Below are 25,333 nucleotides of genomic sequence, written 5' to 3'. Positions count from 1 at the left end.
CTAGCCCGGCCGATACGAGGAGCTGGTATGTACCGCACGGGGATATGCACCCGCATTGGGGACACCGTGCGCTCCACAGCATAACACGGTGCCTGCCCGGTCTCTCTCGCTCTCCGGTAAGCACAGGAAGTTGGCACAGGTCTCCTACCTGGCTTAGCCACACTCCCTGTGTGCCACCCCCCAATAAATATTTGGGGCTGCCTCTTGGGCTTCCTTGCCAGTAGCGTTCCCTCGTATCATTGGCTCCTCTCTCTGTCTGCCTCTGCTCTCCTCGCTGCCTCCACCTGTTCCCATGGTAGGCCATCCCTGCCAGCCAGGATCTCCTCCCATGTGTAGCAACCCTTGCCATCCAAAACGGCATCCCATGTCCAGGAATCCTGACATTGCTGCTGCTGCCTCTCCTGCTGCTGCCGCTGCCGCTGCCGCTGCTTCTCCTGCTGCACTTTGGGTTGGCGATATTCCCCTGGCTTAGCCCAGCGTCCTCTCCCCTCTAGGATTTCCTCCCACGTCCAGGAGTCTTGTGTCCTCAGCTGCTGCCTGTCACCACGCTGCTTGGTCCTGTTGTGGTGGGTAGTTCTGTAGCGGTTTTCTTCCGTTGAAGGAGAGGAGGACTCCGTGTGCTATCACTCAATAGTAAGATTTAGCACAACACTAGAGAGAGAGAGAGAGAGAAAGAGAGATCTATGCCTTCTCTATCGTAAATCACTAAAACAATACAGAAATACACTGAGATGTATGGAAAAACCACTTGTCCAAATTGTTTGGATCTTTAACAAAGAATACACAGCAAAAACATATTACATGATGAAATACGAATCTTACAATCAACTATTAAACACTACCAGAACCCACTGGATTCTCCAATTACATTGAATAAACTCCAGGACAAAATAAAAACCCTTCAATCCAAAAAGGTCTGTGGTGTTGATGGTATCCTAAATTAAATGATAAAACATAAAGACCACAGATTCCAATTGGTGTAACAAACTTCTTTTTCGTCTGATGATGAGTAGGAAGGATCGGACCAAAATGCAGCATTGTAAGTGTCCATGATAATTTATTATATCAGAACACGAGAAAATACAAAATAACAAAGTGCAGGAAAGAAATGAAAATCGAAACAGTTCTGTATGGTGAAAACACAGACACAGAAAACAACTACCCACAACCACCAGGTGGGAACAGGCTACCTAAGTATGGTTCTCAATCAGAGACAACGATTGACAGCTGCCTCTGATTGGGAACTATACCAGGCCAAACACATAGAACTATAACACACAGAACAAACATAGAATGCCCACCCCAAATCATGCCCTGACCAAACTAAAATAGAGACATAAAAAAGGAACTAAGGTCAGGACGTGACAATTGGCTATACTTAAACTCTTTAACACCATCCTTAGCTCTGGCATCTCCCCCAATATTTGGAACCAACTGATCACCCCAATACATAAAAGTGGAGACACATTCAACCCCAATAACTACCATTGGATATGAGTCAACAGCAACCTTGGAGAAGTCCTCTGCATTATCATTAACAGAAGACTCGTACATTTCCTCAGTGAAAACAATGTAATGAGCAAATGTAAAATTGGCTTTTGAACAAATTACAGTACGACAGACCACTTATTCATCCTGCACACCCTAATTGACAAACAAACAAACCAAAACAAAGGCAAAGTCTTCTCATGCTTTGTTGAGTTCAAAAAAGTTTTTGACTTAACTTAGCATGAGGGTCCGCTATACAATTTGATGGAAAGTAGTGTTGTGGGGGAAAAACATACAACATAATAAAATCCATGTACACAAACAACACGTGTGTGGTTAGAATTGGCAAAAAACAGACATACAGTGCCTTGCGAAAGTATTCGGCCCCCTTGAACTTTGCGACCTTTTGCCACATTTCAGGCTTCAAACATAAAGATATAAAACTTTATTTTTTTGTGAAGAATCAACAACAAGTGGGACACAATTATGAAGTGGAACAACATTTATTGGTTATTTCAAACTTCTTTAACAAATCAAAAACTGAAAAATTGGGCTTGCAAAATTATTCAGCCCCCCCAGCCAAGGCAGGGTAATCTGAGCGCAGACCAATCCAGAAATCTGTCAGTGGCTTCTGATTAAATAACATTTTCACAGAACTGCGTGTTGCAATTTCGATGAGGCTCTCTTGTTCAGACATCGGTAAATGAACTGGAGGCAGGGCATGAAAGGGATAACGAATCCAGTTGTTTGTGTCATCCGTTTCGGGAAAGTACCTGCGTAATTGCGCACCCAACTCACTCCGGTGCTTTGCTATTTCACATTTGACATTGTCCGCAAGCTTGAGTTCGTTTGCACACAAAAAATATCATACATGATGGAACGACCTGTGTGTTGTCCTTGTTAATGCAGACAGAGAAGAGCTCCAACTTCTTAATCATAACCTCAATTGTGTCCCTCCCATTGAATATAATTGCCGAGAGTCCATGTAATCCTAGATTCAGATCACTCAGGCGAGAAAAAACATCACCTAGAAAGGCCAGTCGTGTGAGAAGCTCATCATCATGCAAGCGGTCAGACAAGTGAAAATGATGGTCAGTAAAGAAAACGTTAAGCTCGCCTCTCAAATTTAAAAAACTGTCAATACTTTTCCACTTGATAAGCAACGCACCTCTATATATTGTAAAAGCGTTACATGGTCGCTGCCCATATCATTGCATAGTGCAGAAAATACATGAGAGTTCAGGGGCCTCGCTTTAATAAAGTTAACCATTTTCACTTTAGTGTCCAAACGTCTTTCAAGCTGTCTGGCATTCCCTTGGCAGCAAGAGCCTCTCGGTGGATGCTGCAGTGTACTCAAGTGGCATCGGGAGCAACTGCTTGCACGCGTGTTACCACTCCGCTATGTCTTCCTGTCATGGGTTTTGCGCCATCAGTACAAATACCAACATATCCATCAGTACAGATACCAACATATCTTGACCACCAAAGTCCATTTGATGTCACAAAGCTGTCCAGTACTTTAAAATATCCTCTCCTGTTGTCCTGGTTTCCAGTGGTTTGCAGAAGAGGATGTTTTCCTTAATTGACCACCCATAACCGTAACAGACATATACCAGGAGCTGTGCCAGGCCCGCCATCTGTTGAGTCATTCAGCTGTAAAGCATAGAATTCATTCGCTTGTATGCAAAGCAGTAATTGTTTCAAAATGTCTGCCATGTCACTGATACGTCGTGAAACAGTGATGTTTGATGAAGGAATTGTCTGTATAGTTTTTTGGGCCTTTTCCCCCAGCATATTCTCAGCCATATCTGTGGTAGCAGGAAGAATTAAGTCCTCCACGATAGTATGGGGCTTGCCTGTTCTCGCCACTCTGTTCTAGTAATGGCTGATTTTTTTAATGGAATATCTACATAGGCATACAGAGGCCCATTATCAGCAAGCATCACTCCTGTGTTCCAATGCCACTTTGTGTTAGCTAATCCAAGTTTAGCATTTCAAAAGGCTAATTGATCATCAGAAAACCATTTTACAATTATGTTAGCACAGCTGAAAACTGTTGTTCTGATTAAAGAAGCAACAAAACTGTCCTTCTTTAGACTAGTTGACTATCTGAAGCATCAGCATTTGTGGGTTCAATTACAGGCTCAACATGGCCAGAAACCAATAACTTTCTTCCAAAACTTGTCCGTCTATTGTTGTTCTGAGAAATTAAGGCTATTCTATGCAAGAAATTGCCAAGAAACTGAAGATCTCGTACAAATCTGTATACTAATCCCTTCACAGATGAGCGCAAACTGTCCAGAATAGAAAGAGGAGTGGGAGGCCCCGGTGCACAACTGAGCAAGAGGACAAGTACATTAGAGTGTCTAGTTTGAGAAACAGACTCCTCACAGGTCCTCAACTGGCAGCTTCATTAAATAGTACCCACAAAACACCAGTCTCATCATCAACAGTGAAGATGCGACTCTGGGATGCTGGCCTTCTATGCAGAGTTCCTCTGTCCAGTGTCTGTGTTCTTTTGCCCATCTTAATATTTTCTCTTTATTGGCCAGCCTGAGATATGGCTTTTTCTTTGCAACTCTGAAGGCCAGCATCCCGGAGTCGACTCTTCACTGCTAACACAACGTGCCATCGGAACACAGGAGTGATGGTTGCTGATAATTGGCCTCTGTATGCCTATGTAGTTATTCCATTAAAAATCAGCCGTTTCCAGCTACAATAGTCATTTACAACATTAACAATGTCTACACTGTATTTCTGACCAATTTTCTGTTATTTTAATGGACATTCTTTTGTGCTTTTGTTTCAAAAACAAGGACATTTCTATGTGACCCCAAACTTTTGAACGGTAGTGTTACAGGTTGACTATAACGCTCGCGTTGTATACTATTCAATTATTGCACCCACACTGCTCGCACGCACCAAAGAGCGTCTGCGTTGCCAAGGGCTAAAATAGAAGTCAGTTCTATTTGTGACGCAGATCGCGCTGCAAGTCCTGCCTCTCCCATCTCCTCATTGGTTATACCCACATGGGTGACTGAAAGACGAACGAGGTTAGTGGCGGTAATGCACTTAATTTATGAAAGTTGTAACTTGCAATATAAAGTCAAGGGAAGAAAAAGCCTGGAAGGAAGAGAGATGACTAGAAACGATTCAGTTGACCGTTTTATGCGTGGATTAATTGTCAGAGTAGAGGACCATGTGCATTTCAGGGAAAATAACAACTACCGTAATTTCTGGACTATTAACTTCTTGCGTCGAGCAATCCCGTATCCGGGAGCGTAATCATAGCCTTAAGCTCATTAGCATAACGCAACGTTAGTTAACTATTCATGAAAATCGCAAATGAAATGAAAGAAATATATTCACTCACAAGCTTAGCCTTTTGTTAACAACACTGTCATCTATTTTCAAAATATGCTTTTCAACCATAGCTACACAAGCATTTGTGTAAGAGTATTGATAGCTAGCATAGCATTAAGTCTAGCATTCAGCAGGCAACATTTTCACAAAAACAAGAAAAGCATTCAAATAAAATCATTTACCTTTGAAGAACTTCGGATGTTTTCAATGAGGAGACTCTCAGTTAGATAGCAAATGTTCAGTTTTTCCAAAAATATTATTTGTGTAGGAGAAATCACTCCGTTTTGTTCATCACGTTTGGCTAAGAAAAAACCCAGAAAATGCAGTCATTACAACGCCGAACTGTTTTCCAAATTAACTCCATAATATCGACAGAAACATGGCAAACGTTGTTTAGAATCAATCCTCAAGGTGTTTTTCACATATCTATTCGATGATAAATCATTTGTGGCAGTTAACTTTCTCCTCTGAAGCAAATGGTAAAATGCACGCAGCTGGAGATTACGCAATAATTTTGACGGAGGACACCAAGCGGGTACCTGGTGAATGTAGTCTCTTATGGCCAATCTTCCAATGATATGCCTACAAATACGTCACAATGCTGCCTTGGGGAAACAACAGAAAGTGTAAGCTCATTGGAACACAGCGCCCTCAAAATCTGGGCCAATTCCTGTTTGAAATTTCATCTTGGTTTCGCCTGTAGCATCAGTTCTGTGGCACTCACAGATAATATCTTTGCAGTTTTGGAAACGTCAGAGTGTTTTCTTTCCAAAGCTGTCAATTATATGCATAGTCGAGCATCTTTTCATGACAAAATATCTTGTTTAAAATGGGAACGTTTTTTTATCCAAAAATTAAAAGAGCGCCCCCTATATCGAAGAAGTTAAGCGCACCTGAATATAAACCGCACCCACTGAATGATTAAAAAATATGTATTTTGTGCATAAATAACCCGCACATGTCTATAAGCCGCAGATGCCTACCGGTACATTGAAACAAATGAACTTTACACAGCCTTTAACCTGTTGAAACTCTAGGGGCGCAATTTCATTTTTCAATGAAAAACGTTCCCGTTTTAAACAAGATATTTTGTCACAAAAAGATGCTCGACTATGCATATAATTGGTAGCTTTGGAAAGAAAACACTCTGATGTTTCCAGAACTGCAAAGATATTTTCTGTGCGTGCCCTAGAACGTGAGCTTCAGGCAAAACCAAGATGAGACGGCATCCAGGAAATGAGCAGGATTTTTGAGGCTCTGTTTTCCATTGTCTCCTTATATGGCTGTGAATGCGAGAGGAGTAAGTCTGCCCTTTCTGTCGTTTCCCCAAGGTGTCTGCAGCATTGTGACGTATTTGTAGGCATATCATTGGAAGATTGACCATAAGAGACCACATTTACCAGGTGTCCGCCCGGTGTCCTGCGCCGAAATTGGTGCGCAAAAGTCAGCTGCAAGTATTTTTCCATGGAATTTAGAGAAGAATGCAGGCTTCCACGGACGATATATCAATAAAGAGATATGTGAAAAAACACCTTGAGGATTGATTCCAAACAACGTTTGCCATGTTTCGGTCGATATTATGGAGTTAATTCGGAAAAAGTTTGACGTTGTAGGTGACTGAATTTTCGGTTTGTTTCGGTAGCCAAATGTGATGTACAAAACGGAGCGATTTCTCCTACACACAGACGCTTTCAGGAAAAACTGCGCATTTGGTATGTAACTGAGAGTCTCCTCATTGAAAACATCCGAAGCCCCTCAAAGGTAAATGATTTTATTTATTTGGTTATCTGGTTTTTGTGAAAATGTTGCGTGCTAAATGCTACTCAAAATGCTAAGCTAGCTTAGCATACTCTTACACAAATTAGTCAATTGCTATGGTTCAAAAGCATATTTTGAAAATCTGAGATGACAGTGTTGTTAAGAAAAGGCTAAGCTTGAGAGCAGGCGCATTATTTTCATTTTATTTGCGATTTTCAGAAATCGTTAACGTTGCGTTATGCTAATGAGCCTGAGGCTTTAGTCACGATCCTGGATCCGGGATGGGGAGTATCAAGAGGTTAAACGAAACATGGCTTGTAACAAAAATAAATAGGCTTTAACGAAACACGGCGTGTAACAAAAATTAAACAGTAGCCTACCAAGAAAGTCATTGGTCACTATCTTCCTCCTCCTGTGCACTGAAACCACTGAAGTCATCTTCTTCGGTGTCGGAGTTGAATAGCCTCAGAATTGCTTCATCCGATGTTGGATCGTTTTCATTGTCGCTCTCGTCACTTTCATCCGGAGGCAAATTACCTGCTGAACTGCCCTCAACAACACGCAGCAGTCCAGCCTTTCGAAACCCGTTGATGATAGTGGATTTTTTGACAATGCTCCACGCTGTCAGGTGCTCCACGCTGTCAGGACCCACTGGCAGACTTGACCATAAGTGGCTCTTCGCATGCGGCCCGTTTTAGTGAATGATTTCTTCCCACTTGTCATCCAAGCTTCCCACTGAACATGGAGCGCCACCTTAAATGCACGATTTACACTGATGTCGAGTGGCTGCAAATACTTTGTTGTGCCCCCAGGAATCACAGCTGGAATTGAGTTTGTCCTCTTGATGGCTTCTTTCACAGAATCTGTTATGTGGGCCCTCATGCTGTCCAACACGAGCAATGCCTTGTTCTTGTGAAAGAATCCTCCCGGTCGCTTGCCGTAACACTCCGTATGCCATTCATGCATTAGGCCTTCCGTCATTCATCCTTTCTTGTTGACTTTCATAACAATTCCTCTCTGGAATTTTTCTTTTGGCATCGTCATGCGTTTAAAAATCAACATCGGTGGAAGCTTTTCTCCCGATGCCGTGCAACTCAGAACACAGGTGAAGTGCGTTTTTTCATAGTTGAATGTGCTGACAACAAAATCACACATAAATTATCAATGGAAATCAAATTTATCAACCCATGGAGGTCTGGATTTGGAGTCACACTCAAAATTAACATGGAAAACCACACTACAGGCTGATCCAACTTTGATGTAATGTCCTTAAAACAAGTCAAAATGAGGCTCAGTAGTGTGTGTTGTCTCCCTTTGCCTGTATGACCTCCCTACAACGCCTGGGCATGCTCCTGATGAGGTGGTGGATGGTCTCCTGAGGGATCTCCTCCCAGACCTGGACTAAAGCATCCGCCAACTCCTGGACAGTCTGTGGTGCAACGTGGCGTTGGAGGATGGAGCGAGACATGATGTCCCAGATGTGCTCAATTGGATTCAGGTCTGGGGAACGGGTGGGCCAGTCCATAGCATCAATGCCTTCCTCTTGCAGGAACTGCTGACACACTCCAGCCACATGAGGTCTAGCATTGTCTTGCATTAGGAGGAACCCAGGGCCAACCGCACCAGCATATGGTCTCACAAGGGGTCTGAGAAGCTCATCCCGCTACCTCTGGCGAGCACATGGAGGGCTGTGCGCCCCCCCCCAAAGAAATGCCACCCCACACCATGACTGACCCACCGCCAAACCGGTCATGCTGGAGGATGTTGCAGGCAGCAGAACGTTCTCCACGGTGTCTCCAGACTCTGTCACGTCTGTCACGTGCTCAGTGTGAACCTGCTTTAATTTGTGAAGAGCACAGGGTGCCAGTGGCGAATTTGCCAATCTTGGTGTTCTCTGGCAAATGCCAAACGTCCTGCACGGTGTTGGGCTGTAAGCACAACCCCCACCTGTGGACGTCGGGCCATCATACCACCCTCATGGAGTCTTTCTGACCGTTTGAGCAGACACATGCACATTTGTGGCCTGCTGGAGGTCATTTTGCAGGGCTCTGGCAGTGCTCCTGCTCCTCCTTGCACAAAGGCGGAGGTAGCCGTCCTGCTGCTGGGTTGATGCCCTCCTACGGCCTCCTCCACGTCTCCTGATGTACTGGCCTGTCTCCTGGTAGCGCCTCCATGCTCTGGACACTACGCTGTCAGACACAGCAAACCTTCTTGCCACAGCTCGCATTGATGTCCCATCCTGGATGAGCTGCACTACCTGAGCCACGTGTGTGGGTTGTAGAATCCGTCTCATGCTACCACTAGAGTGAAAGCACCGCCAGCATTCAAAAGTTACCAAAACATCAGCCAGGAAGCATAGGAACTGAGAAGTGGTCTGTGGTCACCACCTGCAGAATCACTCCTTTATTGGGGGTGTCTTGCTAATTGCCTATAATTTCCACCTGTTGTCTATTCCATTTGCACAACAACATGTGAAATTTGTCAATCAGTGTTGCTTCCTAAGTGGACAGTTTGATTTCACAGAAGTGTGATTGACTTGGAGTTACATTGTGTTGTTTAAGTGTTCCCTTTATTTTTTTGAGCAGTGTACATTTATGCACTATGGTGCACGCGCACAGCTGGTTTGGTTTCCGTGTAAGTGAACCTCAAATCAATGTAGTTCTCATCATATTTGCGCCTCTTCGATGGTCCAACTTCCCTGTCTGTTGTTCGGTGCTTTCACGGGTAAGGGTGCAGTAGCTCGTTGGCTGCATCAGATTCACAACTGTCAGTGTCCATGCTAGCTGGGCTAACAACAAATGTAGAATTACTGATGCAAGCATTGGATGACCTCGTGGAAGTGGAATTCCCGTAAGAGAGTAACGTTTAATGTGATTGGATGTTAATTATTTGACTAGGCTACGAGTATTTGACATTGTGTTGTTATTTTGCTGAACACTAGATGGTTTCATTTTATTTTTGACAGTGAAACGAGGCTACTCAGGTGAGAAAATAGCCTCACCCAAATGTATAGCCCTGTTGGAAAATATAAACGTACTGTTTGAAAATGTGAAGATTTTATTTTCTAAAGTTTGTATTTTTATTTTTTAATGTGAATCACATTTTTATTTGGCTTACCCCCGACGGCATTGTGCGTACCCCTGGGGGTACATGCCCTAGAGCACACAAAAAACTATACATACCTTGGCCTAAACATCAGTGCCACAGGTAACTTCCACAAAGCTGTGAACAATCTGAGAGACAAGGCAAGAACGGCCTTCTATGCCATCCAAAGGAACATCAAATTTGACATAGCAATTAGGATCTGGCAAAAAAATACTTAAAAAAAACAGTTATGGAACCCATTGCCCTTTATGGTTGGGAGGTCTGGGGTCTGCTCACCAACCAAGAATTCACAAAATGGGACAAACACCAAATTGAGACTGCGTGCAGAATTCTGTGCAAATATCCTCTGTGTACATAAAACGCCAAATAATGCATGTAGAGCAGAATTAGGCCGATACCCGTTAATGATCAAAATCCAGAAAAGAGCTGTTAAATTCAACAACCCAAAAGGAAGTGCATTCCAAACCTTCCTGGAGAAGAGTCCCCTAAGCAAGCTGGTCCTGGGGCTCTTTTTACAAACACAAACAAAGCCCACAGAGCCCCAGTACTGCAACACAATTAGACCCAACCAAATCATGAGAAAACAAAAACATAATTACTTGACACTTTGAAAATAATTTACAAAAAAACTGAGTAATCTAGAATGCTTTTTGGCCCTAAACAGAGTACACAGCTGCAGAATAACTGACCACTATGACTGACCCAAAATTAACAGAAGATTTGACTATGTGCAGACTCAGTGAGCATAGCCTTGCTATTGAGAAAGGTGGAAACGGAGCTGCACTTCCTAACTTCCTGCCCTATGTATGACCATATTTGAGACACATATTTCCCTCAGATTACACAGACTAACAAAGAATTTGAAAACGAATCCAATTTTGACAAACACCCATATCTGACCTGTTGCCACAAGAAAAGGGCAACTAGTGAAGAACAAATACCCTTGGATATACAACCCATATTTATGTTTATTTATTTTCCCTTTTTTACTTAAACTATTTGGACATTGTGACAAAACGGTATATAGACATAATACGACATTTGAAATGTCTTAATTCTTTTGGAACTTCAGTGAGTAATGTTTACTGTTAATTTTTTATTGTTTATTTCACTTTTGTTCGTTATCTATTTTACTTGCTTTGGCAATGTAAACATATGTTTCCCATGCCAATAAAGCCCCTTGAATTGAATTGAGAGAGAGAGAGAACTCTGTAGTGTCTGCCAGTCTAGCCTAGCTGTGTACAATCAGGACAGTCTCTGCCTCAGGTCTTTGTTGGTGTAGCCAGTCCTCTCTAGGGGATATTAGCCAAGGTAATGAAATGCTCATTACTGATTCAACTAGAAATACAGGGATACTTTTACACCCCCGCCCACCTCCAACCCCACTCAAGGTCACATCACATCAGTGGGTAAATGTTGGTGTACAGTGTGTGTGTGTGTATGCGCATGCGTTTTTTCAGTTCTTGTGTGGTACAGCCTCAAATATGTATACTGAACAAACATATAAGGGGTGGCAGGGTAGCCTAGTGGTTAGAGCATTGGACTAGTAACCAAAAGGTTGCAAGTTCAAATCCCCGAGCTGACAAGGTACAAAATCTGCCCCTGAACAGGCAGTTAACCCACTGTTTCTAGGCCGTCATTGAAAATAAGAATTTGTTCTTAACTGACTTGCCTAGTAAAAATAAAGGTGACAATAAAAAAATAAGCGCAACATTCAAAGGTTTCACTGAGTTACAGTTTATATAAGGAAATCAGTCAATTGAAATACATTTATTAGGACCTAATCTATGTATTTCACATGACAGGGAATACAGATAAGCTGTGTTGGTCACAGATACCTTAAAAAAAGGAAGGGTGTGGATCAGAAAACCAGTCTGTATCTGGTGTGACCACCATTTGCCTCATGCAGCGCGACACATCTCCTTTGCATAGAGTTTATTAGGCTGTTGATTGTGTTCTGTGGAATGTTGTCCCACTCCTCTTCAATGGCTGTGCAAAGTTGCTGTATATTGGAGGAAATTGGAACTAGCTGTCGTACATGTCGATCCAGAGCATCCCAAACATGCTCAATGGGTGACATTTCGCCACGGTATCTCTCTATGCATTCAAATTGCCATTGATAAAGTGCAATTGTGTTTGTTGCCTGTAGCTTATGCCTGCCCATACCATAACCGCACCGCCACCATGGGGCACTTTGTTGATAACATTGACATCAGCAAACCGCTCGCCCACACGTTGCCATACACATGGTCTGCAGTTAGATGTACTGTCAAAATCTCTAAAACGACGTTGGAGGCTGCTTATGGTAGAGAAATTAATATTAAATTATCTGGCAATAGCTCTGGTGGAAATTCCTGCAGTCAGCATGTCAAATGCACGCACATTTTAGAGTGGCCGTTCATTGTCCCCAGCGCAAGGTGCAACTATGTAATGATCACGCTGTTTAATCAGCTTCTTGATATGCCACACCTGTCAGGTGGATGGATTATCTTGGCAAAGAAAAATGAGCGTTCATTGTCCCCAGCGCAAGGTGCAACTATGTAATGATCACGCTGTTTAATCAGCTTCTTGATATGCCACACCTGTCAGGTGGATGGATTATCTTGGCAAAGAAAAATTTCTCACTAACACAGATGTAAGCAAATTTGTGCACAAAACTTGAGAGAAATACACTTTTTGTGTATATGGATCATTTCTGGGATCTTTTATTTCAGCTCATGAAACATGGGACCAACACTTTACACGTAGAGGATGTAATGAGAGAATCTCTAGGACTGTACACTATGTGCAATCTGAGTGTTAGTACGGCATCCAAGAATCTCAGGAATGCCATATCTGTGTGTTCCATGTGTTGAGTGCTTGACAAGTTATGTCTGTCTATGTCTAACAAGTCTATGGAAAACCCCTTGCTTCTCTCACTGTGTCCTTCATCCCTTCACAGTCCACACCTCAATCCACCCTCCTCATATACTGTATCTATTAGCAGTCTTAGACAGACACAGCACAAAGGAGGCTGCGGTACCAGACAGGTCTCTGGCAGGAGCTCAGACCACTGTTTGCATGTGTCACACAGTGAAACCCCAGCCCATATCTTATTTCCTGGTATGTGTACGTACTGTAAGGATAATTATAAGACTGGAGTTTTCCTGGTTTTCCACATCAAAGGGGCGCATCAGCATGGTAAACTATAATTAAGGTGACCTCCCCTCAGCCATTCTGAATCCTGACTGTGTTCTGCCCCTGACATGCTGTATCCCCTGTTTGCTGTCACGGGGCATCTCCCAGACATACCTGCATGCAGTCACACAGCACAGTGCTGAGTGAATTCTCCCACTAGCTGTCACTAAAGGTGAGAAAATGAGCCGTCCTTAGGCCCTTGATATGGGGATGATTGACAGTGCAGACATTAGGGTCGGAAGGTGGAGGGTGTGGGCTGTAATAGTCATCTGTCGGCATTTGAGCTCATTTGTTAGTTTCCGCTCTTCCTCCCCCTCTCGATCTCTCTCGTCCTCAATCTCTGTCCAGCTCCATCTGTCTTCTCGGTCCCTTTCTCACTTCCTGTTTTTCTCTTTCTCTTCCTCTTTAAATGCATGGCTACAGTTTGCTACTTTGACCATTGGCCAGGCACTGTGTCACTTCATGTTCCAGACTTCTTACAGAGTATGTACCTTTTCCCAGTCTCAGTTACCCATTTCTGATCTCACTTCTTAATAGTGTCCCATCCCCAGACGGAACGTTGTCTTGTGTTCCGTGAGCCATGGTGGCTGTGGCCTTGGTATAGCATGACACTGAAGCATGATGCACTCTCTCAGATGGTTAAGAGTGGCACACACACTACGTCTTTCCTTTGTCTCAACGGCATCAAAGCATGTTCAACATTCCTGCCCTGCCAAAGCTGTTGTTTTTGGGCGAACAGATGCAAAATGCAGTATTGTGTTCCCCTGTTTACCATACTTAGGATTCTTGCATTGTCAAAGAGCTGTGTGTTACACGACTGTTACCGTATCCACTGAAGGGCAGTCCAGATGAAACAGGACACCACCTGATTATAATACTGTAAAATATACACTGAGTGTACAAAACATTAGGAACATCTTCCTAATATTGAGTTGCACCCCCTTTTGCCCTCAGAACAGCCTCAATTCGTCAGGGCATGGACTCTACAAGGTGCCAAAATCCTTCTTTAACCTGTCTCTTCCCCTTCATCTACGCTGATTGTAGTGGATTTAACAAGTGACATGAAGGGATCAGAGCTTTCACCTGGTCAGTCTATGTCATGGAAAGAGCACAGTGTATTTCCATTCAGCCAGAGACCACGAGGAATTGCCTGTAGGTATGACAGGAGCTCAACAGTCAGGAGAATATTGTGACAAACAAAAACAGTGATGTAGAGTGGTTTCAACAACATGTCTATGTGAGAGATGAAGCGACGCGCTCTGCTGAAGCCAGTCAGAGAGGCAGGTAGGGAGAGACGGAGGGAGGCAGGCAGACAGGGAGGTAGGGAGAGACAGAGGGAGGGAGGCAAAGAGGCACGCAGGGAGGCAGCCATCTGCAGCTGGCCCTGAGATCTCCTCCATATTTCACCCTGTCTGGCTCCGCTCGCTGGGCGAATTCCTCTGGGTTGTCACGGCGATGTCTCCCGGCTGGGTGATTTATTTCCCATCACTATGCTCGAGGGCCACCGGAGGACCCCATAGCAAACCCCTCGCATACGTCTCCCCCTCACCCACTGCCACCATGACCAAGCTGAAAGCAGGCAGAGCTGAGGGACTCACTATCCTCAGACCAGATCTGTAGGAGCTTACGTCTCTATCAGACATGCAGTCTGGCCACCATACAGGATGCAAACATCAAACCTGACAGTGTCCCTGACTGTCTCACTACTACCACTTCACAATGTAGTGGATCAGCCTGATGTTGTAACTGGGCCACACTTCACATATAAAGCCACATATCAGTCACTGTATATACTTGCACATAGACACAGACGTGGCCACGTAGGCAGACGATTTTAGAGTAATTACGGATATTATCCCTTGGTACTGAAGATTCCTGGAAATGGCAACGGCACACAAACATACACACATGCAAAAACACACACACACACACACCGCCACATTAACCTCTTCCTGAGAAAAGGTAAAAAAGGCTCCATTAGCATGTGGACTCTCTCTGGGTGTTGCTCATCACTCACCAAAGGGCTCTGTGTCTCCACTCTATCAACAGTGACATGTTCTGAGGCTGTTGCTAGGAGACAGCAGTGCTGCAGGGCATGTAAACAGGGTAGGCACAAGGCTTAGTGCCCCGTTACCACCAGCTCTACTACTCTACCATTATTCTCTGTCATGTCCTCCTCCCTAAACCCTCTCAATTACCGCTGACCTCTAAACGCGCGCATACACACACACACACACACACACACACACACACACACACACACACACACACACACACACACACACACACACACACACACACACACACACACACACACACACTGCTGCTAGTCCCAGTGCCCCAGATTGAATGAGAATGAGCCTGACTCTCCAGAGAATAGAAGTTTCCTCACAGCCAGTGACTGCAATAGTATGAAATCTAGGACAGATGCATAGAGACAGTAAACATTCTGGTGCTATTAAATCATCTGTTGTGGACTCATGCACAGATTCAAATTCACCAATACATCTGTAAACATCCTGGCAAACACATTGGGATGCTCATATCCTGGCAACAAAGTCGATATAGTCAATAGGGGGGGTTAGTTAATCTCTGATATTAATCTGTTTCTTTTTATAGTGAGCATAAACAGCTCACCTCATTGCGTTGGGAGATAAAGTGCTCCTTTGTCTATTGTACTGTGAACACAATGGCCATTGTAACTGGGGAATTGAGTTTCAGGCTCAGCAGGTGTGTCTGTTTCTCCCCTCGGCCTGTACTGTCTTAATCCACTAATATAGCTCAGCCAACACTCCTGGGAGCAGGGAGAGGTTTTGTCAAGGAGTGAAATGCATGCCAGCAGACACCAGCACAGGCGCGCACACAGATGGGTGGGAGGGCAGGCACGCACAGACAGACAGACAGACAGACAGACACGCATGGACACATTCTCTCTCTCTGCCTCTCCCTCGCTCCTCTTTCACTGTCTCGCTACTCTTTCTCTCTCACACACATACAAACACACACGCATAGTGCCATTGAGCAGGAGAGGAGAACCTGGAGTGTGTTCTCCAGACATCTGCTGTGTATCTGCTGGAACCACGTAACAACTCTCCCTGAGGACAAACCAAGCCAGCCAGCTCCTACTGAGTGTCTCGCCTGGACAAGGAGATAAACTATCTACACACTGAAGAAAACTTACCTCATGCTCGCACGCACATGTGTGTCTGTACACTCCCCTCTGTATTTATTTGGACAGTGAAGCTAAAATGTTTTAATTTCTCTCTCAACTCCAGTATTTTGGATTTGAGATAAAACACACGATATGTGACAACAGAATGTCACCTTTTATTGGATGGCATTTTCATACATATCTGTTTTACCTTTAAGAAATGAAATCACTTTATGTATCTAGTCCCCCCATTTGAAGAAGTCATAAGTATTTGGACAAATTCACATATAGTGTATTACCAATAACGGGAGGTTAGCATGTTTTGGGGGGTATGATCTTTGTGCCACAAACTTTCTCACTCATCATTATTCATGATTAATTCATGATTATCCATAATAATGGTAGCATCCACATTAATGTGGAAGTGCTAAACATTATATTCTTATTTACAATCAAAGTGACTTCAAAATGACACAAAACATGATTCACCTTTCTGTTCTTATTGGGCAAAATAAATCTGAAACACATCCAAACCAAATTGCAAATGCATCCAACAAGTTTGTAGAGTCACAAGCTTGATGTAGTCATTGTGTGCTAGGAATATGGGACCAAATACTACAGGTTTTACTACTAAACTACAGGTTAATTAGTCCAAATATTTATGACTTCTTCAAATGGGAGGACTAAATATATATAGTGCATTCATTTCTAAACAGTAATACAGATACTGTATGAAAATATCCTCAAATAAAAGTTGAAATTCTGTACCGTCATCTCATGAAACATTTGATCTCAAATCCAAAATGCCGGATAAAGAGAGAACATTTATGCTTTAGCTTAACTGTCCAAATAAATACGGAGGGGAGGTAATGACAGTGTGGACGGCCATCCGACCAAAAGCAGTAGGCGTATGCGAATGTTTATCTAATTACTATGTATGTATGTATGTATGTGTGTTCTTGCTTACTATACATACACACAGGAGCTTGTGTGTCTGTGAATCTGTGTTTAATTCATCCTATGAGGCCATCAGCTGTTAGTGACTTCAGGTTTATGTTGTTACCTGCCATTACATTCACTACATACCGCTATCATTCCCCCTCCTGTCTCAGTGATTTACTCACCACAGCGTGTTATTGATTCATAGCTGAGCCTCCCCAGCTCTCTGGGCTGAAAAACCCAAAGAACGGATGAAACCCAGTTAAGTCAAATCAAATGACACTTTATTTCTCACATGCACAGAATACAACAAGTGTAGACCACCGTGAAATACTTACAAGACCTTAACCAACAGTGCAGTTCAAGAAGTGTTTGTTAAGAAAATATTTACCAAATGAAGTAAAAAATAATAAAAAGTAACACAATAAAATAACAATAACGAGGCTATATATAGGGGGTACCGGTACCAAGTCAATGTGCGTGGGTATAGGTTAGTCGAGGTAATTTGTACATGTAGGTACAGTTGAAGTCGGAAGTTTACATACACCCTAGCCACATACATTTGAACTCAGTTTTTCAACAATAAATCTTAGTAAAAATTCCCTGTCTTAGGTCAGTTAGGATCACCACTTTATTTTAAGAATGTGAAATGTCAGAATAATAGCAGTGAAAATTAGTTTTTTCAGCTTTTATTTATTTCATCACATTCCTAGTGGGTCAGAAGTTTACATACACTTAATTAGTATTTGGAAGCATTGCCTTTAAATTGTTTGACAAACCGTAGTCTGGCTTTTTTATGGCGGTTTTGGAGCAGTGGCTTCTTCCTTGTTGAGCGTCCTTTCAGGTTATGTTGATATAGGACTCGTTTTACTATGGATATAGATACTTTTGTACCTGTTTCGTCCAGCATCTTCACAAGGTCCTTTGCTGTTGTTCTGGGATTGATTTGCACTTTTCGCACTAAAGTACATTCATCTCTAGGATGCGCCTCGCGCCTTCTTCCTGAGCGGTATGACGGCTGTGCGATCCCATGGTGTTTATACTTGCGTACTATTGTTTGCACAGATGAACGTGGTTCTTCAGGCATTTGGAAATTTCTCCCAATTTCTTTCTTTTCTGAGGTCTTGGCTGATTTCTTTTGATTTTCCCATGATGTGAAGCAAAGAGGCACTGAGTTTGAAGATATGCCTTGAAATACATCCACAGGTACACCTCCAATTGACTCAAATGATGTCAATTAGCCTATCAGAAGCTTCTAAAGCCATGACATAAGTTTCTGGAATTTTCCAAGCTATTTAAAGGCACAGTCAACTTAGTGTAACTTCTGACCCACTGGAATTGTGATACAGTGAATTATAAGTTAAATAATGTGTCTATCAACAATTGTTGGAAAAATTACTTGTGTCATGCATAAAGTAGATGTCCAAACCGACTTGCCAAAACTATAGTTTGTTAACAAGAAATGTGTGGAGTGGTTGAAATAGGGTTTTAAAGACTCCATCCTAAGTGTATGTAAACTTCCGGCTTCAACTGTAGGTGTGAAGTGACTGCATAGATAATAAACAACGAGTAGCAGCAGTGTACAAAAAAACAAATGGAGGGGGGGAGGGTGTTAATATAAATAGTCCAGTGGCCATTTCATTCATTGTTCAGCAGTCTTATGGCTTGGGGGTAGAAGCTGTTAAGGAGACGTTTGGTCCTAGATGCTCCGGTACTGCTTGCCGTGCGGTAGCAGAGAAAACAGTATATGACTTGGGTGACTGGAGTCAATTTTATGGGCTTTCCTCTGACACTGCCTATTATATAGGTCCTGGATGGCAGGAAGCTTGGCCTCAGTGATGTACTGAGCCGTATGGTCAGATGCCGAGCAGTTGCCATACCAGGCAGTGATGCAACCGGTCAGGATGCTCTTGATGGTGCAGCTGTAAAACATTTTGAGGATCTGGGGACCCATGCCAAATCTTTTCAGTCTCTTGAAGGGGAAAAGGTGTTGTCATGCTTCACGACTGTCTTGGTGTGTGATAGTTTGTTGGTGATGTGGACACCAAGGAATGTGAAACTCTCGACCCGCTCCACTACAGCTCCGGCGATGTTAATGGGGGCCTGTTCGTCCTGCCTTATCCTGTAATCCACAATCAGCTCCTTTGTCTTGCTCACACTGAGGGAGAGGTTGTTGTCCTGGCACCACACTGCCAGGTGTCTGACCTCCTCCCTATAGGCTGTCTCATTGTTGTCGGTTTTCGGGCCTATCACTGTTGTGTCATCAGCACACTTTATTTGACTCTTTGCAAACTGGAAACTACATATCCGGAGGCTGCATTCATTGTAGCTGGGGATTTTAACAAGGCTAATCTGAAAACAAGACTCCCTAAATTGTATCAGCATATCAATTGCGCAACCAGGGCTGGTAAAACCTTGGATCAGTGCTATTCTAACTTCCGCGATGCATATAAGGCCCTCCCCGGCCCTCCTTTTAGAAAAGCTGACCACGACTCCATTTTGTTGATACCTGCCTACAGACAGAAGCTAAAACAAGAAGCTCCCGCGCTCAGGTCTGTTCAACGCTGGTCCGACCAATCTGATTCCACGCTCCAAGACTGCTTCCATCACGTGGACTGGGATATGTTCTGCACTGCATCCAACGACAACATTGACGAATACGCTGATTCGGGGAGCGAGTTCATTAGAACGTGCATTGAAGATGTCATTTCCATAGCAATAATGAAAACATTCCCAAACCAGAAACCGTGGATTGATGGCAGCATTCGCATGAAACTGAAAGCACGAACCACTGCTTTTAACCAGGGCAAGGTGACCGGAAACATGACCGAATACAAACAGTGTAGATATTCCCTCCGCAAGGCAATCAAACAAGCTAAGCGTCAGTATAGAGACAAAGTAGAGTCGCAATTCAACGGCACAAGAGGTATGTGACACAAGAGGTATGTGGCAGGGTCTACAGTCAATCACGGATTACAAAAAGAAAACCAGCCCCGTCACGGACCAGGAAGTCTTGCTCCCAGGCAGACTAAATAACTTTTTTGCCCGCTTTGAGGACAATACAGTGCCACTGACACGGCCCGCAACCAAAACATGTGGACTCTCCTTCACTGCAGCCGACGTGAGTAAAACATTTAAATAAAACATTTAAAGCCTCGCAAGGCTGCAGGCCCAGACGGCATCCCCAGCCGCGCCCTCAGAGCATGAGCAGACCAGCTGGCTGGTGTGTTTACGGACATATTCAATCAATCCTTATCCCAGTCTGCTGTTCCCACATGCTTCAAGAGGGCCACCATTGTTCCTGTTCCCAAGAAAGCTAAGGTAACTGAGTTAAACGACTACCGCCCCGTAGCACTCACTTCCGTCATCATGAAGTGCTTTGAGAGACTAGTCAAGGACCATATCACCTCCACCCTACCTGACACCCTAGACCCACTCCAATTTGCTTACCGCCCAAATAGGTCCACAGACGATGCAATCTCAACCATACTGCACACTGCCCTAACCCATATCTGGACAAGAGGAATACCTATGTGAGAATGCTGTTCATCGACTACAGCTCAGCATTTAACACCATAGTACCCTCCAAACTCGTCATCAAGCTCGAGACACTGCGTTTCGACCCCGCCCTGTGCAACTGGGTACTGGACTTCCTGACGGGCCGCCCCCAGGTGGTGAGGGTAGGTAACAACATCTCCACCCCGCTGACTGGGTGTGGGGCCCCACAAAGGTGCGTTCTGAGCTCTCTCCTGTACTCCCTGTTCACCCACGACTGCGTGGCCATGCACGCCTCCAACTCAATCATCAAGTTTGCGGACGACACTACAGTGGTAGGCTTGATTACCATCAACAACGAGACGGCCTACAGGGAGGAGGTGAGGGCCCTCGGAGTGTGGTGTCAGGAAAATAACCTCACACTCAACGTCAACAAAACTAAGGAGATGATTGTGGACTTCAGGAAACAGCAGAGGGAGCACCCCCCTATCCACATCGATGGGACAGTAGTGGAGTAGTAGTTTTGGAATTGTTAGGTTAGATTACTTGTTGGTTATTACTGCATTGTCGGAACTAGAAGCACAAGCATTTCGCTACACTCGCATTAACATCTGCTAACCATGTGTATGTGACAAATAAATTTGATTTGATTTTAATGATGCTGTTGGAGTCATGTTTGGCCATGCAGTCGTGGGTGAACAGGGAGTACAGGAGGAGACTAAGTACACACCCCTGAGGGGTCCCAGTGTTGAGGATCAGCGTGGCAGATGTGTTGTTGCCTACCCTTACCCAGTCCCAGGGTCCTTAGCATAGTGATGAGCTTAGTGGGTACTATGGTGTTAAACACTGAGCTGTAGTCAATGAACAACATTCTCACATAGATGTGGAGTGCGATTGATAGATGTGGAGTGCATCATCTGTGGATCTGTTGGAGCGGTGTGCAAATTGGAGTGGATCTTGGGCAGGATGCTGTTGATGTGAGCTATGACTAGCTATTCAAAGCACTTCATCGCTAAAGATGTGAGGGCTACGGGGGTAATAATTTAGGCAGGTTACCTTCGCTTTCTTGGGCACAGGGACTATAGTCGTCTGCTTGAAATATGTAGGTATTGCAGACTCGGTCAGGGAGAGGTTGAAAATGTCAGTGAAGACACTTGCCAGTTGGTCCGCACATGCTTTGAGTACACTTCCTGGTAAACCATCTGGCCCTGTGGCTTTGTGAATGTTTACCTGTTTAAAGTTCTTGCTCAAATCGGCTACCGAGAGCGTTCTTGTGCATGATTCAGTGTTGCTTGCCTCGAAGTGAGCATAAAAGCCTGGCTTCTGGGTTAAGCGGCATTGTGTCTTGAAGCAATGTTGCTCGGCTGGCTTGTGTTTCCGAGGATGTACCGCTCTCGATATTCTCTCAAGAGTCCGTACAGGAGTTTCAACGTTGGGACAAGACTATAACTACCAGTTGTATACCATGAAATTGGGGAGAAAATAAATAAATAAACAATAAAACAAATCCATGACTTCTGGTTGAGATATGTACGTACGGTCACTGTGGGGACGACGTCGTAGATGCACTGATTGATGAAGCCGATGACTGAGGTGGTATACTCCTCAATGCCCTTGGATGAATGCCGAAACATATTCCAGTCTGTGCTAGCTAAACAGTCCTGTAGCATAGCATCTGACCACTTCCGTATTGAGCGAGTCACTGGTACTTCCTGCTTTAGTTTTTTGCTTGGAAGAAGGAATCAGGAGGATATAATTATGGTCAGATTTGCCAAATGGAGGGCGGGGGAGAGCTTTGTATACATCTCTATGTGTGGAGTAAAGGTGGTCTAGAGTTTTTTTTCCTTTGGTTGCACATATGACATGTTGGTAGAAATTATGTACAACGGATTTGAAGTTATTCTGTGACAGAGTTGTTTTCACGTATTTACTGTATACATTCATGTTTTGTGTGTGTTACCTGTCAGTAGCAATGAAGGATCCTGAGAGGAAGAAGGGGAGGACCATCCTCCTCAGTGAATTTCATACAAATAAAAATGGGAAAAGATTGAAAAAGTTACCCTTTCTAGATTAAACTATACTAAATATATTCGCATGTCACCAAATAATTGATTAAAACACACTGTTTTGCAATGAAGGTCTATAGTAGCCTCAACAGCACTCTGTAGGGTAGCACAGCTAGCTTCTGTCCTCCTCTTGGTACGTTGACTTCAATACAAATCCTTGGAGGCTCGTTTCTCACCCCCTTCCATAGACTTACACAGTAATTATGAACACTTCCAGAGGACGTTCTCCAACCTATCAGAGCTCTTGCAGCATGAACTGACATGTTGTCCACCCAATCAAAGAATCAGAGAATGAATCTAGTTCTGAAAGCATAAGCTACAGTTAGCTAGCACTGCAGTGCATACAATGTGGTGAGTAGTTGACTCAAAGACAGAGAAAGACAATGGTTGAACAGTTTTCAAATACATTTTTTCAAAAATGATGGAGAAGCAAGGGAGAGAGAAAGAGAGAGATTTCATAAAATGTTTTCACTTTCAGTTTCATTTCCTTAGCTAGCAAATGCAGCTGGCTAGTTTAGTTACTCAAACACCTGGCTCAAACAGAGGGATGCTATGTTAGCTAGTTGGCTATGAATATACAACACAACACTGGAACTCTTCCAAGTCAAGGTAAGCTTTTGGTTTTATTAAGTTATTGCCACCGGTCTAACTGCTTACTGACTATACACTGTAATGTTTCTGCATGATTGTAGCGGGTTTACTAACACATTAGTTCTATTAGCTATGTTGACTAGGTCGTTACTTTAGCTAATATAGCTAATGATGTAGGCTGGGTGTAGCGGTTATGTCATGGTTTTGCTTGAAACGTTTTTCCGCCTGGTCACATACAGCAGATGTGTTGTTCATTGAAGTCCACAAACGAAGGGAAAAGGTGAGAGGAGGAGAGTACATAGAGGCTAGAATGAATACAACGTGGCTGCTATGAAAGTAAACTGTGTTTATGCATGATCTGTGGTATATTCATTTCACCAATTCTGTTGAAAAACATTTCTTAAACGGAAGCAAACAAAACGGGGATAGAAATACCAGAATTTGTCCAATAGAAACTCTTGTTTGCAACTGTTGGACTAATGATTACATCCTAGATAAGCTAGATACAGGCAAGAGTGTGCAAGAGTGTGCAAGGCGGTATGTGTCACTGTCTGTCATCTCAAATTTTTCTCTCGACCTGTGTGCACTTACGTTGTAAACTTTCTTTCGTAGGCTAGGTTGTAGCAACCTCATGATGGGTATCGGGAAATTTGAGTATCATGTAGTACCCTAAACCTATCTATGTTATATTGAACTGGGTGAATGGAATATGAATGACAATCATCCAGAATGCAATAATACAAATAAGGCCATGCTCATGAAAAAAAAAATCCTACTTCCTCATAAACGGCACTGATCGCCACTGGTCAGTAGCAAGTGCAAGGTTTTGTAGATCTCCTGGAACTGAGCTGTTTGTTTGTATATGTGTGTGTGCGCACAAAACCCTGTGTGTGTCTGTCTTTGTGTTTTAGGATACCTCACTCCCTCTGTCTTTATCTACATCTTCTCGTTCTTTCCATCTCTACCTCTTTGTCTTGACAGTAGCAGCTCTATCTGGTTTCTCTCTCTGTCTCCCTCTGCAGATGAGAGAATGGATGTGGCCAGCACTCATGTTCCTTTTGGGAAGAGCCCAGCAGTCAGGGAGCCCCCATGGCACGTCCCCACTGCCCAACCCCCACCACAGGTAGCTGTGAGAGCTGCGGGTCACACCCCAACACCCCACCCAGCTATCACCATCACCCTCATCCTCCTGTCAGCCCTGGCGTTACCATGGCACCCACTCTGAAACTCCCTCCGCTAATTACACCGACTGAGCACACATGAGAGGTGGGGAGCATTCACAAGAAGGAAAAGCAGGAAGAGGAGGATGAGAAAAAAGGACAAGAGAAGGAGCTCGCCAGCGAACCTGTTGCTTTCCCTCAGCTGCTCCCTGTTTGTTAGTGGGAGCTGGGCTGCATGGCTGTGTTTGTGCGATGTAGGATGTGTCTCATAAAATCTCCACTGCTGCCTTCTCCACTGCTGCCTTCTCCACTGCTTTCTCCTCTCTGGTTCTCTGGACTGCCTGGTCTGTTGACCATCAGATGTGACCAGCTACACATCCCACTGCTCTCTAGTAGGGACAACCATGGTTCTGGTGGTTCTTCTGCGGTCCTTAGATTTAGGAACAGTAAAGTTCACAAACAGTGCTGAACTGAAGAATGTAATCAGGTCCTAAAAAGACAATCTCTCCTCACCTCTCTACACGCAAAGTCAACCGTCATGTTCTCTGGGGTCTCTCCATTTGTTACTTAGTTTGCATTTGATTATGCCACCTCTTAATAGTCACCGAGCATACTATACATGTTTATATGGTCCCATGTGGGACTTATATTGTGTATTCATGTGTGGGTATTTGTTTGTGTGTGTTTATATTTACCTCTACATGTTTCGTGAAAAAGTATTTGCCCTTTTCTGATTTTCTCCATTTTTGCATATTTTTTATACTGAATGTTATCAGATCTTCAACCAAAAGCTAATGTTAGATAAAGGGAACCTGAGTTTACAAATAACAAAAACATTTATACTTATTTTATTTATTTAATTAACAAAGTTATGCAACATCCAATTCCCCTCTGTGAAAGGTAATTGCCCCCTTACACTCAATAACTGGTTCTGCCACCTTTAGCTGCAATGACTGCAACCAGTTGCTTCCTGTAGTTGTTGATCAGTCTCTCACATCGCTGTGGAGGATTGTTAGCCCACTTTTGCATGCAGAACTGCT

General features: G+C 43.7%; 1 protein-coding gene across 1 annotated transcript in view; it reads left to right on the top strand.

Moving 5' to 3' along the window:
* The window catches only part of LOC135556879 (glypican-5-like), a 140,282-nt gene extending 115,180 nt beyond the window's left edge, over positions 1 to 25,102 (top strand). The window contains exon 9 of the mRNA XM_064990296.1: positions 24,156 to 25,102. Within this exon, the coding sequence (XP_064846368.1) occupies positions 24,156 to 24,358 (203 nt within the window). The 3' untranslated portion in view covers positions 24,359 to 25,102. The remainder of the gene's footprint in view (positions 1 to 24,155) is intronic.
* The last annotated feature ends 231 nt before the right edge of the window (positions 25,103 to 25,333 follow it).

This window comes from Oncorhynchus masou, chromosome 15 (genome assembly GCF_036934945.1).
Source record: "Oncorhynchus masou masou isolate Uvic2021 chromosome 15, UVic_Omas_1.1, whole genome shotgun sequence".
NCBI lineage: Eukaryota > Metazoa > Chordata > Actinopteri > Salmoniformes > Salmonidae > Oncorhynchus > Oncorhynchus masou.
Note: the sequence above shows the minus strand (reverse complement) of the source record. Positions and strands in the feature narration are given on the sequence as shown.